Here is a 22,927-nt window from a genome sequence, read left to right on the forward strand (position 1 = left end):
TATTTATTCATATGTTAGTTGTTGACTTTTAAATAAATTTTCCTTAGACCCCAAATCAATATTTGCACAGGTAAATTATTAAAAATTATGTATTTTTCAACACTTGCAATACATACAAATTACCACGTTTGAATTATAATTAACGTATATCAAATAAAAGGAGGCCGATCTAATTAAACAATTTTTTCGCAGAATCGAGTCTTGCAATGGTGATAAAATTCAAGGAGTAAGATGAACGTAATCATACTTCGGCCGTCGCTATTTTTCGTTGGCTTTCTCATAGGTATAATAACTGTTTTTTCGTTCAACTATGCTGGCCGCATTTTCGAAACTCATGAGTTACAAGGAGATCATTCGAATACATTTTTGAGTATATTTGAAACTTGGTCCAAATATTCGAGAAACTACAATGCCTGGCGTCAAAAGCAAAACGTTGACGTGTCGCTGGTTAATTTAGATGATTTTTATTATGGACAATCCTCACAAGGTAAGGGTATTTCCATGTTTTCGTTTCAACTAACATATTCTTATTTTTTTTCATGGAATAACCAATAAGACTTTTTATATCAATTGAATTACATGTCAATCGTTAAATTTTAATTGAAAGAGGCATACATTTGAATACGAATTGTATTACTTGTAATCATGGATTGATGAAATCATGACGTAGTTCAACAAAGTTTTGTTTTTATTTGGTTCTATGCTTCTAGGAATTAAAACTGCAGGTCTATAGGTGTAAAAACAATTGTTGCTAGTGAACATACACATTGACTGAGTCTCTCTTATCTTTTTTTTTTCCTTGTAAACATGACACACGTCTGTGCTATCAGCAAGCATGTAACTACGTTTAAAACATCAAACGATAACAGCGTAAATTTAAAAACTGCGTCAAAATATATATTTTTGTTTCTTTCTCAATGATTCACGCATATAAAATAAAAAACATATGTACGATATAAAATTTTATCACAAACAAAAAACAAAAAAAAAAAAGAAAAGAAAAAACTACGAAAACACTCGCAGTGGATGGAATGTGTAACGTATATTTTCCATTGATATAAAAATTAATAAAAAAAACAAAAAAACAAAAAACGACTAAACAAATATCCAAGTCAAGATTTTTCTATTTTTTTTTTGTGCAAAAATTTTTATGGTCATCCAAAACTTTATTTAAACATTTGATTTGTTAGTTGATTAAAATGTTTAAAACAAAAGACCATGATTGCCGATTTATTTCTAGGGAACAAAGCTACTTTGGAATCTGAATGGCTGATCAAGAAAGTACCCGTCACGTGCGTCGTATTTGTAGAAAAATTGAAACTCGCAACCACGATCGAAGACACGTGGGGACGTCACTGTAATCAGCTGCTATTTTTCTCTCGCTACCTCAGCGACGCGCCTGTGATAAACTTAAACATAAAATATACCTCGTCGTGGCAGTTACTCTGCGAGGTGATGCGTCACGTTTGGAAGACGCGCGACCGAGTGCCGTTGAACTGGCTGATCTTTGTCAAGGACGATACCTTTGTCGTTCTGGAAAATTTACGCCACATGCTGGCACCTCTGGACCACGAGCAATATTTTTACCTGGGACATCCCGTAGTCCTCTGGGGCAACGTCTACAACGTCGCGCAAGCCGGATACGTACTTAGTTATGGGATCCTGCAGAGGCTTATAAAAATATTTGACACCTCGGCAAAATGCGCTGCCGGCGGAAAGTACTGGAAGAAGGAAGACTTTTATTTGGGTAACGAAGAAATTCAACAATGACTGCTCCGTTTCGTTTGAAATATCTTTACTTACCCCGCTGTACTGTGATCGCAGGCAAACACTTGTCGGCGTTGGGAATTCAGCCCGCGGATACCAGGGACGCAAAACAGCGTGGGACTTTTCACGGATTCTCATTGAATGTTTTATTGTGGGGAGTCGCCAAGCCCGACAGCTACTACACGAAGGCGCTGTACCCCCCGGGTCCCGAGTGCTGTTCGGACAGGTCCGTTACTTTCAGCGTCGGGGAAGGGGACAAAGTGAGGACCATCAATTACTTGCTGTATCACCTGCGCGTCTTTAGAGATGGATCCCGTGGAAATAAGGCGGCGCCAACGCCTGTGCCGGAAGACGAGGTAAGCCAAACAGAAACATAGTTTCATTTGTTTGACGTTTATTCACTCGTTTGTGTCTTCAGGTCTGGAAGATAGCGCTGCGCGAGGAGTTCAATCTAACCGACGTCGATGACATCACGAGCGAAGAGTACTTTCAGATGTGGCGGAAGAAATACTCTGAGCCAGAGATGTTTTTAGCCAGGAATTTTCGAGGTGTGGCCGAGCCTTGACACCTATACCCACAATCCGATAGAATCCGTCCGTGTTCTAGTGCAATAAAAACTTGGATATAAGACTTTTGATACCGATTGTTGTTAAAAAAAATAAAAAATAAAAAAATATTTAAAAAAAGTCGTATTTTGATGATATATAAAATCAAATTCTAACTTTGTTTTCGTCCTAACGTGACGCATCCTGAAAGTCCCGTATGTTTGTTTTCTCTCCTTTATCGCGCCCCTTTCCTTTGACGATTAAAACACAGAGGTCGACGTCTGGACTGTCCTTTTGCTCCGAGATATAACTTTATCACCTACAATTATCTTATCCAACTGACAGACGCCACTTAAATTAGAACAGATTTATTTTCATTCAATTCGCGCAGTTTCAAGGTCTTATTACTCATTCATTGTTTTGCACGAAATATAAAAATAAAAATATAAAACGTCACTTTACCCTTGCCACGTACTCTGCGTTGATAAAACAAAAAGAAACAAAAAAAATAAAAAAAATTTACTATTTACTCAAGTTGTCAAAATCTATAAGAAAGTTACTAACGGAACAACGGTATACTTATGGAACAAAATGATTGTGTCAAGCTGCGAAACTGTTTTTCGTTATCCTTTGGCTAACGTGCGATTACACCCAGTAAACACACACGGACGTTATCTGCCATCTAAACTGTCTAATGAACTTACTTAACGTTAATATTTACGACCCAAGATCCATACAAAAATATATTTATGTAAGATGTATGTAAGTATAGTTATATACATCCAAGCGTAAAGAAGAAAATGGTACAAACGATAAAAGCCACAAAAGCTGTCGGCACTCAAAAGTCAATGCTATTTTTGTGCTATAAAAAACTTTTTTTTTTATCAGCATGCCACACCGTAACTTTAATTGAAACACACATAAAGTCTCGTACATCCCAAAAATACCGAGCTCGTTAAATCCAAAATCCACACCAGAACGTTATCTCCCTCTCGTCCAAAACAACGAGCAGAGCAATTCTCTTTCTTCACCTACACGTCTAAATACATAATTATACGTACTTCACGAGTGGCCTATACACACGTGTGAGAATAATATCGTCACAATCATACCCGTACAACTAAGATAGGTATACGTAAAATAGCTATACAGCTAAAAAAATCTCTGTACTAATGTATGATAATATATATATATATATATATATATATATATATATATATATATATATATGTATATGATGCATGTACATACTCATATAGGGGGGGCCAAATAACACACGACGAAAAACAACAGTTTCTTTTTCTCGCTCTGTGTAGCTGTGGTTGCTTGTATATGCGTGTCTCACCAACATCCATCGAATTTTACATTATCTAAAGTGACCCAGATTTATCAGCAACCCTTCCTGTTGCCGTCAGTTTATAAAAACCGGCACGCCGACCGGCTCTCCAGAGTATGTACGACGAAACGACGATAGAAGGACTGATATAGTTATAATATATAAGGACTCTCTCTCTCTCTTTTTATTCCCTTGCGTGTAATTTATTATTGTACATATGGGGGTCCGAGGGGTCTTCGTTTAACACCAATTGATATTGAATACATTACCTTTTCATTATTATTATTATTATTATTATTGTCAACTGCACGAATCTCAAGATGACGAGTGTGCCATCACTTGTCGCGCTCGTCCTGTTGGTGCTGGGCGCGGTTTTGGCTGACAATTCCGAGTGAGGATAAAACCACTACTATACGTACACCATTTTCAATCGTTTGATAAATATAATAAGTAAATCCATATACGAATCGTTGTATAGTTTCAGCTTCGATCAGCCGTTGAGCGACGGAGGCCGCTCGTTTAAAATGAAAAAGATCAAATCGTCGCACAAGTCGAAGCTGCACGCGATCGGTAATTGCCCGACGAGCCCCGAGTCGCTTCCCATCATCAACGGTATTCTTACCTGCTCGTCCAAAAGGTATTTATTTATATATGTATGTAGTATTATTGTTTGTTTCGAACTCTGTTTAATATTTTACCTTCATCCCGTGTCCTTCGGTGTGTATTATTTGCAGCGAGTGCAAGGCCAAGTGTATCGAGGGCTACCGATTTCCCAACGGAGAACTCGAGCTCGCGATCACTTGCCACAACAGAGCCTGGAAAATTCACGGGAGAAACTACGATTCGGCCGCACCCCACTGCGAGCGTGAGTTTTTTTTTTTTCCTTCATTTTTCCATTTTTCACCACCGTCAAATTGGATCATCCCTTGAATCGTCACGTTTGCGTTGCAGCTATCTGTTTGCCGGAATGCCACAACAGCGGGATCTGCGTCGCGCCTAACCAATGCGACTGTCCGGAAAACTTCTCCGGACCCCAGTGCCAGTTCGAGAACAAACCGTGCCTCAATCGCCCACCCATGTCCAAAAATGCTCAGAGAAAGTGCAACTCCAAGTGAGTATATGATATATACACTTTGTTGTTGAGTTCTTCCTCCTGTACGTATACATATACATATATGTATCCTGGCTGTCCCCGCAGAACCTGCACCATCACCTGCTTGAGCAACTTTGTCTTCCCCGACGGCTCGTCAGTGGCGAACCTCATATGCAAACACGGAAACTGGGAGCCCACTCGAAGCGACTGGGTCGCCGTACCGGATTGTCAACGTATATAACCCATATACATATACAAATACATATATAATCACCTTTTACTTTTTTTCCATCTCGATGCAGGTATAACCGAATACATAAAAATTGTTGTCTACAGCTGTTTGCAATCCACCTTGCGAGAACGAAGGGGTTTGCCTGTCCCTGAACGTGTGCCAGTGCCCGCGAGGTTTTCGCGGCGACCAGTGCCAGTACCGTGAGTAACTTATTGTCGATTCAATCCAACTTCCATGAGCTACATGTATATATTATATGTATAAAAATCAAACGCATACGATACGTATATACAAAGGGGAGGACGCGTGCTCGAGCGACAAGCTGGGCTTCAACGGGGCATACGTGTGCAGCAACCCCGACGGGATGAGTTTCGCCTGTAGCCTGTCCTGCCCGGCGGGCATCGAGTTTGAGTTCGCCCCGGCGCCAAAATACGTCTGCAGTTACGCGACCGGCCGGTACGAGCCGCAACCGATACCGCAATGCGTCCCGCCGGCCGGCGTCCGCCTGGTCTCCCAGGGCTCGTACCAGAGCACCTCTTACGTCCACCACGCGAGAAACGAGTCTTGGGCGTCGATCGACGAGTCAACCACCGGCCACGGGAAAAAAATGGCCAACGCCAGTGGCTCATCGTATCAACGGGAATTCAACTACGGATCATTGTCCGGCAGAAACGGCTCGCTGAGTAGCGACGGGAGGGGCATCATCGGCTACTCGCAAAAACACGGCACCGGCTGGGATGGCATCGCCAATAACAACAACAACAACAACAACAACGTGACCATAATCAATGAAATCGAGGGAGCCACTGCTGGGATGAGGATCAAACCGACCCCCGGCACCTGCTTCACCTGGGCCGGCACGCACTACAAGACCTTCGACGGCCAGGTCTACAGCTTCGGTACGAGGTGCAGCAAGAAAGAGGGAGATAATGTAACGTGACACGAGATTGTAAACTTTGGATTCCAGAGAGCCGTTGCGCCTACACTCTGCTCAAAGACACCCGGGACGGCCTTTTCACGGTGGCGGTGCAGAACGAGCCGAGCTGCAACAGCTACAATTGCCACCGGCTGGTGCGCATCTTCGTCCAGGGTAAGGAGTACACGCTCACCCGGGGCAAGACCGGCCTGCCCGAGTTCCGGGCGGGTGGCAAGCCACTGGCCGTCCCGTCGCAGTTGACCAACTTGCGAGTCGAGGCGGCCACCGGCAATCGGCTCGTCGTCTCGCTCGACCCCGTCGGCCTCCTCGTCAAGTGGGACGGCGCGGGCCTCGTCCAGCTCGAGGCGAGCGAGTCCCTCTGGAATAGAACGGACGGCCTCTGCGGCAGCATGAACGGCGACAGGAGCGACGACTTGGCTGGCATCAGGAGCAGCCCCGCGCACGCGACCACCGCGTGGCGACTCGAGGACATCGGGGGTGAGACTCATCTGTCCGTGAGGGTACCCACCCGAGCTAAATTTAAAAAAAACCCATCGTCCGAATGTTTCAGAGAGCTGCGAGGAGCACATCCAACGCGACGGCTCGTGCCGGGAGGAAGAGCACGAGCGCGAAGCCAGGGAGTTTTGCGCCCAATTTTTGTCGGACGGGCGTTACAGGGGCTGCGCCGAGTTTGTCGATTTCGCGGGAATCGAGGCCGCCTGCCGGTGGGGCTACTGCGCCAGCCTGAACGCCACCGGTACCACAGCCACCAAGGGGAGATACGCGTGCGACACAATGAGCGTTTATTTGCGCCAGTGCGAGCACAAGGGCCTCGTGCGCGCGACCGGCTGGAGAAACGAGAGCTTTTGCCGTGAGTATAAAATTGTACATGGATCGTTTGTCGGCGTCTCGATTAATATACAAACTTTTGCGCTTTCGGTCCGTATAGCGATGGAGTGCACGGGCGGCAAGGTTTACTCAGCCTGTGGACCGCGATCCCAACCGATCTGCGGAGCTGACCTGTCGTCGAGCGTCGAGGAGGCCACCGCTTTGCCGGTCAAAGGCGTCACGAGGATGCAACCCGGCGACGAGTGCGAGGAGGGCTGCTTCTGCCCAACCGGTATGTATAAACACACGCTATAAATGGATTATACTGTTGGATTGGCTCCTCACATACATATATGTATGATTAAAAACAAACAAAAAAACCCCAGGTACCGTAATGCACGGTGGCAACTGCATACCGCTCGAGGAGTGCCCGTGCCCGTTGCGGGGCAAATCCTTCGCCCCGGGGAGTAGCGTGCCAAAGGATTGCAACAGTTGCACTTGCTTGGAGGGCCGATGGCACTGCACCGAGAGCAAGTGCAGCGCGCGCTGCAGCGCCGTGGGCGATCCCCATTACACGACCTTCGACGGCAAACGGTACGACTTTATGGGCCAATGCTCGTATTACCTCGTCAAAGCCGACAATTACAGCGTCGAGGCGGAAAACGCTGCTTGCCCCAGCGTCATATCCGAAGTGAGTTGAGTTGATCAGCTTGACGTCGATTGAGAGACGAGTGTGGTAATAATGTATATATATATACAATGTCCCTTCGATTGTCGTTTGGTCAGATGATGGGCTTTGCTCGGGCTTACCAGGAGGGCGAGCCCTCGTGCACGCGAGCCGTGACCATACGGCTGAACGGCGTGGCCATCAAGCTCAAGCAGAACCGGCAGATATTGGTCAACGGGGAGGACGTCGGTAAATTGCCGATCATGGCCGGTGGAGCCAAGATACGGATCGTGAGCAGCATCTTCGTCAGCGTCGAGCTGCCCAATGGCATCGAGGTCACCTGGGACGGCGTGTCTCGCGCCTACGTCAATGCACCGGCACGCTTTCGCGGTGAGTTTCCATCATTTCGTCACGCGTGTACAAGTGGTGTACATATACCTGTATAAACTCTTGATGGGGTCCACGTGTACAATAGGGAAAACGAGGGGTCTCTGCGGGACGTTCACGGCGAATCAGAAGGACGACTTTTTGACGCCCGACGGCGACGTGGAACAGTCGGCGGTGGCATTCGCCAACAAGTGGAAGACCAACGAGCAGTGCGCCAACGTGGAAAAGGACTCGGAGCACCCGTGCGATCGGAACCCCCAGAAGCGGGCCGCCGCCGAAAAGTACTGCGCCGTTTTGAAGAGGAAATTGTTCTCACGTAATTATAAGTCACATTGTATTTTGTGTCGCTTTGAAAACCCCACTGTATGTTAATATACATATATTATAACTTTAGCTTGCCACTGGCACGTGGACCCGGATCCGTTTTACCGCGACTGCCTGTACGACATGTGCGCGTGCGAGGCCAAGATCGAAGTGTGCCTGTGCCCGACGCTCTCGGCCTACGCCAAGGATTGCGCCCAGCTCGGGGCCATCCTCCAGTGGCGCCACGAGGTCCCGGAATGCCAGATCCACTGCCCGGGCGACCAGGAGTACCAGATGTGCGGCAGCAGCTGCACCAGATCCTGCGCCGACATCTCCTTCAATGGCCCGTGCAAGGAGGAATGCGTTGAGGGCTGCAACTGTCCAATCGGTACATCATATTACAATATTTTTTTTTTTTTTTTTTTTTTTTTCTTTTTCCTGATTGAAATTCAAGTTTAACTTTCTTTTCTTGGCTCGTTCCGAAAGGATACACGCTCGACGTGAACGGCGAGTGCATCCCCATAGGACAGTGTCCCTGCAGCTACGCGGGCTTGGAGTTTTTGGCGGGCTACAAGGAAGTCAGACCGGGAATCAAGACCCAAGAGACTTGCACCTGCGCAGGTAAAGCCAAGAAATGCGTGTATAAATGTGTGCGATGATGATAAAAATGATTGAAAAACGAAATAATGTCATGTCCCAGCCGGCCTGTGGAACTGTCTTCCAGCGACGGTCGAGGAGATTCGCGATTACCCGCCTGTCGAGCAATTCAAGAGTTTGTGCAGCCCGTTCGAGCATTACGAGGTGACGACTTGCGAGCCCGCCGAGCCACAGACCTGTCGCAACATGCACCAACCGGTCAGCCACAGTCCGGCGATTTGCCGGCCGGGCTGCGTCTGCAAGGCCGGCTACGTGCTGGATCTGCCGAGCAAAAAGTGCGTCAGAAAGGAAGACTGTCCCTGTTACCACGGTGGCCAGAGCTACAACGAGGGATCGGTCATGCAGGAGGAGTGCAACACCTGCACCTGTCACGCCGGCAAGTGGAACTGTACCGACATCCTCTGCCCCGGTGAGTGAATTTTTTTACGCCGACGTGTGTGTGTGTGTGTGTGTACGTACAACTTATTAAATCGTCTTCCAGGTGTCTGCTCGGTGTGGGGAGACTCGCACTACAAGAGCTTCGACGACCGGGTGTTTGATTTCCAGGGCATGTGCGACTACGTCCTGGCCAAGGGCTCGCTCAGCGATTCCGAAAACTTCGAGGTGACGATTCGCAACGTCGCCTGCGGCACGACTGGGGTCGCCTGTGTCAAATCCGTCACGCTGACGGTGGGAAAGGCCCACCAACGCGAGAGTCTCACTTTGACCCGCGGCAAGAGCCTGACCGACGACACTTTCAAAGGCCTCGGTGAGCATATATAGATCAGTTTATGGATACATCAACCAAAAATGTGTGTTTTCGTTAACAAAAGGGACATTTTCACATCTCAGAGAGAATAGCCGTCCGACGGGCCGGTCTATTTATTTTCGCCGACGTGCCGGATTTGGGTCTGGTGCTGCAGTGGGACGAAGGTACTCGGGTTTACCTGCGACTCGACGCAAAGTACAAGAGCCGAACTCGCGGCCTCTGCGGTGACTTTGACGACGACGCGGCCAATGACTTCAAAACCCCGTCGGGGGGCCAGGAGGTCTCGGTCCGGCTGTTCGCCGATTCCTGGAAACTGAGCGAGCTGTGCGCCGAGCCCCAGGAACACCAGCCCGACACCTGTGCCCGACATCCCGAGCGCAAGCTCTGGTCCACCCAGCGCTGTCGCATCATGAAATCGGCCCTGTTCGAACCCTGTCACTCCGAAGTCGCGCCCGACGAGTACATTGACCGGTGCACTCAGGACGTGTGCGGATGCGACTCTGGTGGGGACTGCGAGTGCCTCTGCACGGCCATCGCCGCTTACGCTCACGAGTGCAACGCCAGGGGCGTACCCATCAAGGTACATTTTGTTATCGATGAGATATATATTATATTATATCCTGGCCGTTGTCTTGAACGACATTCGATTATTGTGTTTCAGTGGCGCAGCCAGAGCCTGTGCCCGTTGCAGTGCGACGAGTCGTGCTCCAAGTACTCGCCTTGCGTGTCGACCTGTCCACCCGAGACCTGCGACAACCTGGCCACTCGATCGGACGGGCTGCACATGTGCGACCGGGACACATGCGTCGAGGGCTGCGCGTTCAAGGCCTGTCCCGAGGGCGAGGTCTACTCCAACGAGACCCGCGCCGAGTGCGTGCCACGCGCCACCTGCCAGACTCTGTGCCGGGTGATCGACGGCAACAAGTTCTACGAGGGTGATTTTGTTCGCGGTGACGAGTGCCACCAGTGCCACTGCAGTCGCGGCAAGGTCGTTTGCACGGGCAGCCCCTGCGGACCCATCACCACCGAAACTCCAACGCAACTGTAAGAGCGCGATCGATCGGCTCGTTACAATAAATTATCATTATTATCGTTATTCATGTAGCGCCATAATCCCATAAATTTCAGAGAGCAGACCATCAAGTGCAGGAGTGGATGGACGAGGTGGTTCAATAGGGATCGGCCGAAGAACGAGCCGGGGGTCAGGGGTGACGTCGAGGAGCTGCCGACGTCGATCGAGATGCTGGGCGAGGGCGACGACCGGCCGGCTTGCCAGAGAAGCAGGATGGCCGACATCCAGTGCCGGACAGCTGACACGAAGCTGTCTTACAAGGAGGTTTGATTTATACCTGATGATATATATTCTGATCATCCCTGATATACAGTTAGAGGCACTCTGGGGAAAACGTGATGTAATTTACATGATATATGTGTTTCAGGTGGGCCTCAACGTGGACTGTAGCTTGGAAAAGGGCTTCGTTTGCCAGGCTTCGAAGGAGGAGAACGCAAACTGCCCGGACTTTGAGATCAGAGTGCTCTGCTCTTGCGAGGATGTCCCGAGCACGACCCCGAGGTACGTGGACGAGTGTTCTCTGGAGGAGCGGTACCGCAGCGCGCCGGACGGCTGTTCTGATTTTCTTCAGTGCGCCCAAAGCCCCGCGGGCAACTCGTGGGTGCGCAAGACCTGCGGCCCCGGCACCATGTTCAACCCGAACACGCAGATTTGCGATTTTCCCTTCAACGTCGTGGTCGTGCGGCCCGAGTGCGGAGAACACGTGAACGTGACAAAGGGTAAGGGTGTACTCGTCGGTCTTCTTTTTTTTTCGTACAACCAACCCCAATAGCTTTGATCTCCCTAAAATTATTATGATATTTTTATTGAAAAACCAAAGTAATGATAAACCGATCTCCGATTCCCTGTTGATCGTTGCAGACAATTGCACGGACGGCGAGCGCTGGGACAACTGTGCCATCAGATGCAGCAAGACCTGCGATTACTACAAGTCAGCGATTTTTTTTTTTTTTTTTTTTTTTTTTTTTTTTTTTTTCATCCAGTTCCTAAATAATCACCTTTATTCCGATAATCGTACTCCAGGTACCAGTTGACGATCAAAGGCATCTGCAACAGGATGATAGACTGCGCGCCCGGCTGTGTGCCCCGAGACAGAGTCGACGGAGGATGTTCGGGCGGAAACAGTTACTGGCGCGACGAGCACACGTGCGTCGACCGATCCGACTGCACTTGCAAGTCCCCCGACGGGCAATCCCTCGTACCGGGGAAAATCTTTAAAAAATCAAAATTCGTGGCTTGCCAGTGCATCAACAACTACCTCACTTGCACCGACTCGAGCGAAACTTTGACTCACGTCAACATCACGACCTCGACGACCAATGCCACGTAAGTCAAAAACGATGTCCCTTTGTTCGGATGAACCATCGATGGGCCGAGCTTTTCCACGATTTATTTCTGTCTTCTTTTTGTTTTTTGTTTTTTTTTTTCGTGAATAACCGCGATGCCGCAGGGAAAGCAAGGACGTCGGCATAAACATCGTCCCGACCACCGCGTCGCCGCCGCGGCCTGTCTGCGACGAGGGTCGCTACACGTGGTTGATTGAAAAAATACCGGACCAAGTCACCTACACGGCGAGCAGTTACGAGTTCCCCAGCGACGCGCCAAGCTCGGCGCGACTGCACCGTGTCAACGGCATGCTCACCTGGCGGCCGGCGCCCGGCGACAAAAACCCCTGGCTCGAGGTGCGCTTGGAACAACCCGAGGTTATTTACGGGGTGATTGTCGGGGGCGACGTCATCGAGGAGAGATTCGTCACCGGCTACCAGGTGCTTTACTCGAACGATGGCCATTCGTACTCGTACGTGTTGGGAGACGAGGATGGGTCGCCGCAGGTGTACCGGGGACCGGTAGACGCTGGCACAATCGTCAGGCAGATATTCAAGCTACCGATCGAGGCCAAGATCGTAAGGATCAGTCCGATCAATTGGCACAACGGCATCGCCATGCAGGTCGAGCTGGTCGGCTGCATGGATGTGGATACGACGACGACTACTACGACCTCTCGACCATTCACGACGACCAGCATGTACACCGTGACTCCTGTTACTCCAGGTACGTGGATCGATGGTGATGGTTACGTTTTCGTGGTCTTAATGACCAGGTGTACGATTCGTAACGATTTCTTTTTGTATGTCTTAATGAAAAAAAAAAAAAAAAAAAAAAAAAATCAGTATGTGACGACCGGATGGGTTACGACGACCGTAAATTGCCGGAGCAGCAGGTGACGGTTTCCTCGTCTGGCTTGAACAACGTGGTCGCTTCCAACGTACGGCTCTCGTCGATCGAGATTTGGCGTCCGTCGTTGGACAATCCCGACCAGTACGTGCAGTTCGATTTCTTGGAGCCACGGAATCTCACTGGCGTCGAGACGAAGGGTGGAAACGGCTTGTGGACGACAGCCTACAAGATCTATTACGGTAGCAACGGCCGGACCTGGAATCCAGTAATCGACGAGGACACTCACGCGGTCAAGGAGTTCCTCAGCAACGTCGACGACTACAGCAGCAAAACAAATTACTTCCAGAGACCGATCAAGGCAAGATTCCTCAGAATCTACCCGACCAAGTGGCACCAACACATAGCCCTCAAAGCCGAGATTCGGGGCTGCTACGAGCCTTATCGTGAGTACCCTGTACACGATGTACGCGCGTACATGTGTGTGTGTGATATATCTCGTATGGGAGCTCAGAGGTGACACGTTTGTTCATAGCCGAGGTCGAGCCAACCCCCGCGACACCTCCATCTACATCGACGCCTCATCCGTTGAGCTGCAATGTTTGCAAAGGCGTGTTCCTCAAAGATGAGGACATCAGTTCCTGCAAGTGCGAACCACCTCTGTGGTGGGACGGTCGATTCTGCGTCACGAAACAGGAGTGCCCTTGCCTCGTGGGCCACGTCACGTATGTCTCGCTAAAGAAGTTTAAATACAGTACATTTTCTCGATGGCGCGTGTATGTTACAAACTGTACAATTGTCTTATAGGTACCCGGTTGGCTCGAGCTACGAGACCCCGAACTGCCAGCACTGTCTCTGCGCTCTTGGTGGCCTGTCGGTCTGCCAGCCTAAGGTCTGCAAAAGCTGTACGAATCCCTCGGAGCGATCCGTTCTCACCGAGCTCTGCACCTGTCTCTGCAAACCCTGTCCGGCTGGCCAGAAACTCTGCCCAACGAGTGGCGACTGCGTCGATGAGTCGCGCTGGTGCAACGGCGTCCAGGATTGCCCTGACGATGAAAGGGGCTGTCCTCAAGTCGAGACCACCCACGTCCAAACCAACAAGACTTACGTGACCACCGAGACTACCATAGGTCAGCGACAAATTTATACAGTATATACATGTACTCGAATCGGTCGTGTGTATCATGTTCCTTGAATTTCGCATTACAGAGATACAGTGCGTGACCTCTTGTCCTCCTGGTTACGAAATGGAGTTCGACAACGTCAAAGAGTCCTACGGCAGTGGTTACCGCAAAAAATACGTGAAAAAGACAGAATCCATTGATGAATCGTACACGAAAACGGTCTACAAGTACGTCGAAAATCGTCATTAATCCTTCTCTCTGTCTTTTTTTCCGAGTAATTGCGATGATAAACTTATTACTTTTGAATCTCCTCCACAGAGTAAAGGTACCAGCGTCCGCGGTACAGCTCCAGAGTCGCTTCGGTGGCGACGAGGATGACGCCAAGGCGTACTGTCCCAAATTCAGTTGCCGACCGGTAAAAACCAACGACACAAAGGTGAAGAGTTGCAGCGAAGTCGCGTGCCCCGAGGGCTACGAGCCAAAGTATGATCGGTCAAAGAGCTTCAGCAAAAACAAAATCTGCGACGACACTTGCGTGCCGATTCCGAGGAAAAAGAAAGTCTGCAAGATCATCGGAAACACGTTCACCACGTTCGATGATCTGCAGTACAAGTACGAGACTTGCAACCACATTTTGGCGAGAGATCGGGACGCCAACGAGTGGTACATAATCGGTAAGTTTTCACCAGGGCGTCTGTCGACAGAGATGAAAGTATTTGTCAAACCGTTTGTTCATTGATATTGCGCAGTGGAAAAAGTCTGCGAGAGTCGGGAGAGCCTTGCTTGCTCGCGAGCGATCGAAGTGACGTTCGGCGAGCACCGAGTACTGCTCCATCCGGACATGCACGCGACCATCGACGGCAACAGGTACAGCCAGAGCGAAGTCAAGCGTCTGGGCGACAAGCACCCGGCCATGGAACTGTCCCGCGTGGGCAACGCGCTTCGCTTGGAATCCCGGCGCTACCCGTTCTGGGTTTTGCTCGGGTCCGACGGAATCGTCAAGATCGGCGTTTCCGAGGAACGCTACGGCCACGTGGACGGCATGTGCGGCTTCTTCGACGGCGTCTCCACCAACGATCAAACCACACCCGAGGGCAAACCAGCCAAGAGCAGCCAGGCGTTCGGGGACAGCTGGAAAGCCCAAGACAGCAACGAGTGCAAGCTGCAGGTTCGTCACTTACGAGACCCTTTCACTTCCATATGATTGTTCGTCACCCTTCATGTGAATTGGTGATGTTCGTGGGTAGGAGTGTCCACGCGAAACGCGCAACGAAGCCTGGAAAACGTGCACCCTACTGAGGGATGACACCTTCAAATCGTGCTCCAAGGCTGTCGACCGGGAAACGTTCGTGACCAGTTGTATGCAGAACACCTGCGCGTGTCTGAGCAGCAATGCGACCAGTCACGAGTGCCGTTGCCAGGCACTCTCGTCCTTCGTGACAAACTGCCTCGCGGCTGCCGACAGGAGTGTTGATCTGTCGACCTGGCGATCGGTCTACGATTGCCCCTCCGTTTGTCAGCCACCCTTTGTTCACAAGGATTGCTTCAGGTTTGTGTACACGCGCAGTAGAATAAACCACATGTATTCCTACATAGGATAGAAAAAAAAAAAAAAAAAAAAAAAAAATCAAATCAAATCTAAATCGCAGAAACAAATGCGAAATGAGCTGTGACAATTTGCAAGAGCCCAATCCGTGCCCGGCCATGGATGGTCTGTGCGTGCCTGGTTGTTTCTGCCCGGATGGCTTGGTACGCTATGGCGAGACCTGCCTGAGGCCATCCGAGTGCCGTGACTGCATGTGCTCTGGTCTCGGGAACTCCAAGTACATTACCTTCGATGAGACCAATCTGCCCTTTGACGGCAACTGTACTTACTTACTCTCGAGGGACAGAGTTTTGACGGGAGACAACGACGGACACGCCTATCAGGTTGGTTCGCGATCGAAACTAACGCGTTTCTTTGCTGCGGATCGTTCAACGGTTCTCTTGTCTTGAAGGTCCTCGTCACCAACGGTGCGTGCAACTGGAGCTCAAACCAATCATCCCAGCTTGATTTGGGTACTTGCACCGAGGCCATCACCGTACTCTATCAGTCGCACGTTGTACAAATGAGAAGAGACATCGAGACCAACCAGGTGAGACAATTCACCGTCGCTCAATCAATGACCTACTCGTAATGAAAAAAGAAAAAAAGGTGACCCTCTGACGGTACTCTGTCCGTATTTTACAGGTAATGTCCTTCGTCGACGAGGTACAGGTCCACCCACGATCCTACTCGTCGTCCTGGCTGAGCCTTCAAGAAACTCCCGATCACGCGACGAGGCTCCTGATACCTGGGGCCCAGCTGGAATTGATCAGTTACAAGCAAAACTTTGCCTTCACGCTTCGGGTGCCGTCTCACACATTCGGCGGAAAAATGGAGGGACTCTGCGGCGACTGCAACGGCCAACAGGAGGACGATTTCCGAAAGCGCGACGGCAACGTCACCGACGACCCTCAAGAATTCGGCGGCAGCTGGCTAATGACGCATCCCGAACTATCCCCGTTACCGGCGTCCCTGAGACTTGTCGGTGGGGACGGGCAGTGCTCCAGCACGCCTGTAAAGAGCTGCGTCGACCAGCCGTCGGTGAACAACTATTGCGAGCGATTGCTGCTCGGCGAGCCGTTTGTCCGCTGCCACGGTGTCGTCGATCCCACCCCCTACTACTTGGCTTGCAAGGACAGCCTATGCGCGGGTGGCAATGGTTCCATGGGATGTCTAGATTTCGAGGCGTACGCCAGAGTCTGCTCGTCCGAGGGCATATGCGTTGACTGGCGCACTCCCGAACTGTGTCCCTACCAATGTCCAAGGCGTTAGTATATATACCTAGCTAAACTCGACAGTGTCGAGACGGCTGTTGGGAAAGAAAACTTAAAGGAGGAAATAATAATCTTACGTTCACAGATATGGAATATCGAGCTTGCGAATCAGGCTGTGCGCCGACGTGCGAGGCGTTGGCCAATAAGGAAAAATGCATAGCTGTTAACTATGGCGAGGGTTGCTACTGTAAGCCCGGCCAAGTATGGCGCAACAACAATTGCGTACCTGAACGTGAATGCTACGTTTGCGACAACGAGGGACACATGGAGGGTGACGTTTGGCGACCCAACAAGTGCACCGAGTGCTCGTGTCACAGGCCAAACATCGTCAAGTGCCACGAGATCAGCTGCTCCGCCAAGGAAACTGTCTGCGACCAGAGCTCGAGAGCCGTCGTGATCCCCGGCACCAAGGACGATTGCTGTCCCAAATACACGTGCGGTACGAGGTTTTGCCTTATATATATACATCTCCCACAGGGGTCCCCACTTCTATTATACCATATCCCCAACTTTATTTGACTTCTCAAGAGTTTTTTTTTTTTTATTACGACCGGACGATTTTTTGTTTTTCAGTGTCAATTCCAGTGGGTCCCGGTGAACCATGCATCGAGACGATTCAGCCCGTGTGCGGCTACGCGCAAGTGTTGAAAATCACGACCGACTCGAACGGCTGCCAAAAGTTCATTTGCGGTAGTTACACTTTAACGCATGAATATTGCCTCCTATTGTTATTTATTTATTTATTTATTTTTTTTTTTTTACAAATCACGTTGTGCTCGTCAAACAGAATGTATACCAGCGGAGGATTGCGTCCAGAACATCGACGCCCGACTGTCCGTAGACAAGTTGTTGGAACCAGGTTTCGTGAAAGTGACCGACACGTCGGGTTGTTGTCCCAGAACCACGACCGTGTGCAAACCCGAGCTCTGTCCCAAGCCTTCGGAGTGCCAGGAACACTACGTGCCGGTAGTGAAGAAGACCACGGATTCGTGCTGTGCCAAGATCGAGTGCGGTAAGGAAGCGTTGTACCCAAGCTTCACATCTTAACTGTTGTAAGTCGAATGATCGAATGCATGTTCCGCAAATCCTTGTTTTCAGAACCACCGGCAGACATGTGCATCTACCATCCGAACATGACCAACGATTTCAACTTCCAGCCCGACTCGGTGGCCAAGAAAATTGGCGAATCGTGGACGGACGGCAAGTGTGTGACTTGCACGTGCGAGCTACAAAATGGCTCGCCAGCCCCCAAATGTCATAAAATAAAGTGCCTCGAGAACCACGAGCACCCGGACGCTAACGATTTTGTCCTCAAGGAGGTCCCACAGGACGACCAGTGCTGCCCGAACTTTGAGAGAATTGCGTGCAAGCAGGGCCAACTTGTTTTCAAGAAGGGAGATCACTGGCACCCGGATCCCAAAGACGTGTGCACGACGGCAACCTGCATGGACTTTGACGGGACTCTGATGAAGAGCATGCTCGTGCAGAACTGCACAACAAATTGCGATTTGGGCTACGAGTACCAATTGACCCTGGACAAACCCAACTCTTGCTGCGGGGAGTGCGTGCCTGTGGCTTGCGTCGTCAACGGACAGCTCAAGAGCGTCGGCCAAACTTGGCAATCGGAGGACTACTGTGTCAACAGTACCTGCATCCTGACCAATGGAATGGCAAGTTTTCCGTTATTTCCGTTATTCATCTTCGTCGTACCAACGATGACAGATATAATATTTCTTTTTACCATGTGCAGTTGAACGTGCACTCGACGGAAGAAACGTGCGAGAGAATCGGCAAGACGGAGGATTATAAAATCGAGGAGAGAAAAATCCCCGGAAAGTGCTGTCCCGTAATCGTGAAAACAGCCTGCCACGTCAACGGGAAATATTATGAGCCGGGAGACAAATGGACCTCCGAATTAGATTCCTGCGTGACTGAATCTTGCGTTCAAACGCCAGATGGGGACCTCGTCAAGCAAAAAGAAACACAGACTTGCAATACCGATTGCCCGAGGGTAAGCCGATAAAAATCAACAATGATGGCTCTTAGTGGGTTGTAAAACTGATACGATGAACATATTTTTAGGGATGGGAATATCAGCAACCTATGCAGGGTAACTGCTGTGGAGAATGCAAGCAAGTCTTTTGCATCCTTGATGAGTCTCTGTACGAACCGGGTAAGGTTTGGTACTCGCCCGACAATTGCACGACCTACTCGTGCGTTCAACAGGACGATCAGGTGAGATTTTTTTTCAAATTTAGCAATTGTTGGGAACAAAAAAGAACGAAACAATTTCTTTCAGCTGCTCATTAGCACAAGCTCGAAAATGTGTCCCGAGCTCAATTGCCCTCTGGAATTTGTTTACGATGATGGCTGTTGTAAAATGTGCAATCCGCTTGTCAACAACCAAATCGTAAAAGGTAAGTTTTAAAAGAATAAACGCTCGAGTGAGATTCAATTATTATTAATAAATTAACGTTTATGTACAGGAGACTGTGCAGCCGTGGTTGCCGATTTCGAAAACACGGTCGGAATAATCGTTGAGAAAAGCATATTTCACGGTGTATGCAAAAATTTGAAACCGGTCGAAGGTCTAAGTGAATGCCGAGGGCACTGCAATTCTTCAACGCATTTCGATACTAGTACGCTACTTATCATTTTCAATATTACTCAACGCTTAACAAAGCACAATCATACAATAATTTGATTGGTATTTTAATTTTAGCACAATGGAATCAAGTCATTGATTGCAAATGTTGTCACCCAGAGAATTATACAAAAATATTTGTAGAATTAACGTGTGAAAACGGAAAAACATACGAAAAGTCCCTTACTGTGCCAACAACTTGCTCTTGCGAAAAATGTTCGTCTGATGAAGATAAGAGCCTTTTGAGACCTATAAAGAAGAGCATAACGGATCTATTTCACAAGTATCAAGACACGTCTGAAAATGAGAATGAAAAGAAAAGTACATAATACAGACTAAAACTAACATAAGTTAAAGAACAAAAAAGTATAAGTTTAATATTTGTATATGCTTTCAATAATTTTATCTATGACATGTGTGTGTTTCTTAATTCATTAAGAATGTATTAAATAAATACATAATCAACAGGCATTTTTGTAACAGAATGTCTCCATTAAAGATATTTGATACTCTTTGAATCCACTAAGAGTCATTTTGGTAACACGATTCACCTGATATTTCACTTTTATTTTAGTTCAAATGCAGTTTAAATAAGTTGTCACTTTCACTGTGTCTGTTTTTTTTTCACAACTTCAACTAAATAACGATAACGAGCTTGGCACTCCTCCTGTGATTAATTTTTACGGTTTATTATCAATAAAATTGTAAAAAAATTGACTTATTTTCTATGCTCTTGCACATACCTTATTTTTCCCTTCGACACATACTGCTATTTTTTCCCATCTATCCATAGAGCCACCTTTTGGATGTTTCAAGAGTGCAGCCTCGAATGCCTTTTGTTGCTCTTGACTCCACTCATTCGTGGCTTCCACAACTTCAGCGCGAGTCTTAATTTTCTTAGGCGCATCTTCCACAATTGGAACTTCTTCTTCAGGCTGACTAGGCTTTAGACCTTCGTCTTTTACCTATTATTTGATTATTTTTTATGTATGACAAAAAACTACAGTACTGAACTGAGGAAAACAATAAACAATTAAAATTGCATACCTTCTTTGCCATAAACGTAACTTCGCTGACAGTCCGGTTCATTATATCGGCGATTTTTTCCCAGCGATCTGGAGTGCCACCAGGAAATTTTTTTACCAATCTGATCAGTTCATGCAAGTCGTCGTCAGTCCATAGTCCACCAATAACTCTAGCTTTTTCAGGAACCTTGTGGTTTGCAGTCTCTTTAGCAACTTTTTTCGAATTTTCAGTAGGAGGTCGGTCATTGCGTTCCTGAGGCGTGAAGCCCTGACGCCGTCTCCTTGGTCCTCGAGGTCTGGGCTCTGGTTCTGGCTCAGATTCTTCTTCTTGAGCTCTGAAAAATAAATTGCAATTAAAATATCTATTTCAATAGTTTGGAACGAGAACCATTGAGGTTTTATACAAGAAAAACATAGAGCAACTGTTTCTTATGTAACTCACACACAAAAGATGTCATGGTAAAATTGTTTAAAGGTATGAAAATTAAGGGAGCTAAGAAAAATGAAAATAAGCGCATGCTTTCTACAAACTAACAGAGCTTCTTCTTCCTCCTTTTTCCTTTGTTTTCTTTCCTCTAAAATTCTATATAAACTACGAATGGTGGACGGAATACCAACAATAGAGCAGTATGTCCACATTGGCAACTGGAATGGAAGAGTATTCTTCACACTGGGTGTAGGAATCTTGTCCAATATTTCTGACAAGTCGGGAACATCCATTTTACCTTTCCTATTCTTTTTTTGCAACTTTTGTAACTTACTTCCCAATACTTGCTCCTGAAATTAAAAAATTATTTTCATTCAAAAACAAAATTATACAAGTGATGAGGTTTTGAAGCTCAAGTTTACATAAGTGTATCTCTTCTCGAAATATGCTGCCCATGAAACTAAATACTGTCCAATCGTTATGATGATAAAAAGTATAATGCTAAGTTCCAAAATTCCCATTTTCCGAACATGTCGGTAATAATATACAGCGGACCGCCAATTCGGCAGCCCATTAACGAGAACTTTGTCATAATAATCTCGTTTCTTAGCATCCTTCAGGACATCATAGACTGACACTAGCTGCAAAATCAATATCACAGTCAAAACGACAACATATCATGAAAAAACATTTTACACTTGTTGAGGCCAATATTGAAAACATCTCTTACATTTCTAAATTGCACTTCTGCATCTGCAGCACTGTTTTTATCCGGATGAAGTTGCAGTGACAGCTTACGAAAAGCTTTTTTGATGTCCGTTGAATTTGCATTCTGGAATAAAACAAAGATACATCATTTGAGGGTCTTAGGTAAAATTAACTCTTTTACCATATGTTAACCTTTTGTACGTAATATATGCCTATTGAATTTAATAGAGTAAGCTGTATCAACAGTTTTATTTATTTTGTATGGATAAAAGAACTCAATTTGTATTGGATTAAACATTTAAATATTGAAAATATAGATCTCACCTGTGGCACACCAAGGAGCTCGTAGAAATTCTGATTGACTTCTTCGACAACGTCAAAAACTTCAAGCTCAGCCTCGTCCCAGGCCTCAGCCAAACCAGTACAGCAGACAAGCAACAATAGCAGGCCCAGCAGCCAGCAGGGACATGCCATCGTCGGTATCCTCATATTTTTATCCTTGTACGCGCGGGCATGTGCACAATGTTTACGTACACTATCCCGTAGGGTGTCTTTTTGTTATAAAAAACATGCACGCACTTCCACTGTCTATCAATCAACTTTTTAATAAAAAATGGCTTTCGTCAATATCATCGAACTACCGTCATTGCAAGAGAACTGTCGGCGATTGTGACACTTTTTATCGGAGTAAAGTATAACACCTACCCTACTTGGCGTTATAACGCTACAGGTTACTGACAACAACGTGTCACACTTGAATAGAAACAGACTGCACAGAGGAAAAAAACGTGAGCCGAGAGAGTATAGAGATTTTTTTGGTTAGAAAGATAGAAAGCCGCCGCCGTGGCGGTCTGAAGTATAAATAAGTATCGGAAATTACAGCAATCGAAATAAGCCACGCGAGCAGACGCTTCGTATCTATATGTACATATATATATATATATATATATATATATATATTTTTTAAAATTATAGTGCTCTACGTCCGGCTCCTTTTAATAAGGGCACTACTATGGGCACTTAGCACTTGGGAAAGGGACAAGGCAAGGGATGGGGAGGCCTCCCATTACTGAGAGGGGGGTAGGGGGAAATTAGGCAATTTTTGCTGCGAGGAGGTCGCCTAAACCCTCCTCGAGGAGCATTGCGTGGTGAAAAAGCACATGTGAAAAATCACAGAGGTAGGTACTGGCCCGAAAAAGTCGCACTGGCCGGGAATCGAACCACGGTATCCCGCGTGCCAATCCACGACTTAGCCATACCGCGCGCTCTGATCTAGGTACTTATATATGCTTTGACTTCTCTGTACGAGCATAGTAATAATAATAGTAACAAAATATTGTAAGGCTCTGTATAATCTATAGTCTATTTCTTGCACGCTTATGTATGGATGACTACCCTAGATAGAATATATGCT

General features: G+C 47.6%; 3 protein-coding genes across 3 annotated transcripts; 2 read left to right on the top strand and 1 right to left on the bottom strand.

Annotated features, from left to right (window-relative positions):
• Positions 1 to 214: 214 nt before the first annotated feature.
• LOC106643554 (glycoprotein-N-acetylgalactosamine 3-beta-galactosyltransferase 1-B) lies at positions 215 to 2,404 on the top strand. Its single transcript, XM_014358725.2, has 4 exons — positions 215 to 487; positions 1,241 to 1,747; positions 1,825 to 2,123; positions 2,186 to 2,404. Exons 1-4 carry the CDS (start codon positions 232 to 234, stop codon positions 2,330 to 2,332), a joined length of 1,209 nt encoding a protein of 402 aa, XP_014214211.2. The 5' UTR covers positions 215 to 231; the 3' UTR covers positions 2,333 to 2,404.
• Positions 2,405 to 3,968: 1,564 nt separating this feature from the next.
• Hml (hemolectin) lies at positions 3,969 to 19,682 on the top strand. The gene is given in 43 exon segments (XM_089589720.1): positions 3,969 to 4,039; positions 4,133 to 4,285; positions 4,383 to 4,513; positions 4,600 to 4,759; positions 4,847 to 4,974; positions 5,078 to 5,173; positions 5,270 to 5,872; positions 5,941 to 6,387; positions 6,461 to 6,760; positions 6,839 to 7,009; positions 7,104 to 7,408; positions 7,504 to 7,774; positions 7,860 to 8,087; positions 8,166 to 8,462; positions 8,561 to 8,695; positions 8,775 to 9,140; positions 9,213 to 9,479; positions 9,563 to 10,059; positions 10,141 to 10,571; positions 10,608 to 10,815; positions 10,919 to 11,288; positions 11,413 to 11,482; positions 11,575 to 11,877; positions 12,002 to 12,603; positions 12,723 to 13,172; positions 13,262 to 13,451; positions 13,534 to 13,856; positions 13,936 to 14,077; positions 14,169 to 14,524; positions 14,600 to 15,018; positions 15,098 to 15,399; positions 15,500 to 15,779; positions 15,848 to 15,985; positions 16,081 to 16,702; positions 16,795 to 17,148; positions 17,283 to 17,399; positions 17,497 to 17,721; positions 17,808 to 18,379; positions 18,460 to 18,720; positions 18,792 to 18,944; positions 19,009 to 19,126; positions 19,199 to 19,348; positions 19,432 to 19,682. Coding segments are annotated over 43 exon segments (12,033 nt in total).
• A 95-nt stretch (positions 19,683 to 19,777) lies between these two features.
• On the bottom strand, positions 19,778 to 22,380 carry LOC106643563 (dnaJ homolog subfamily C member 1). Its single transcript, XM_014358733.2, has 7 exons — positions 21,838 to 22,380; positions 21,536 to 21,637; positions 21,228 to 21,446; positions 20,914 to 21,155; positions 20,401 to 20,713; positions 20,097 to 20,318; positions 19,778 to 20,020 (listed from the first exon to the last, which is right to left on the bottom strand). Exons 1-7 carry the CDS (start codon positions 22,000 to 22,002, stop codon positions 19,958 to 19,960), a joined length of 1,326 nt encoding a protein of 441 aa, XP_014214219.2. The 5' UTR covers positions 22,003 to 22,380; the 3' UTR covers positions 19,778 to 19,957.
• Between the last annotated feature and the right edge of the window lie 547 nt (positions 22,381 to 22,927).

This window comes from Copidosoma floridanum, unplaced genomic scaffold, assembly GCF_036245765.1.
Source record: "Copidosoma floridanum isolate Cflo_tuat_1 unplaced genomic scaffold, Cflo_Japanese_pri ptg000009l, whole genome shotgun sequence".
In the NCBI taxonomy this organism is placed as follows: domain Eukaryota; kingdom Metazoa; phylum Arthropoda; class Insecta; order Hymenoptera; family Encyrtidae; genus Copidosoma; species Copidosoma floridanum.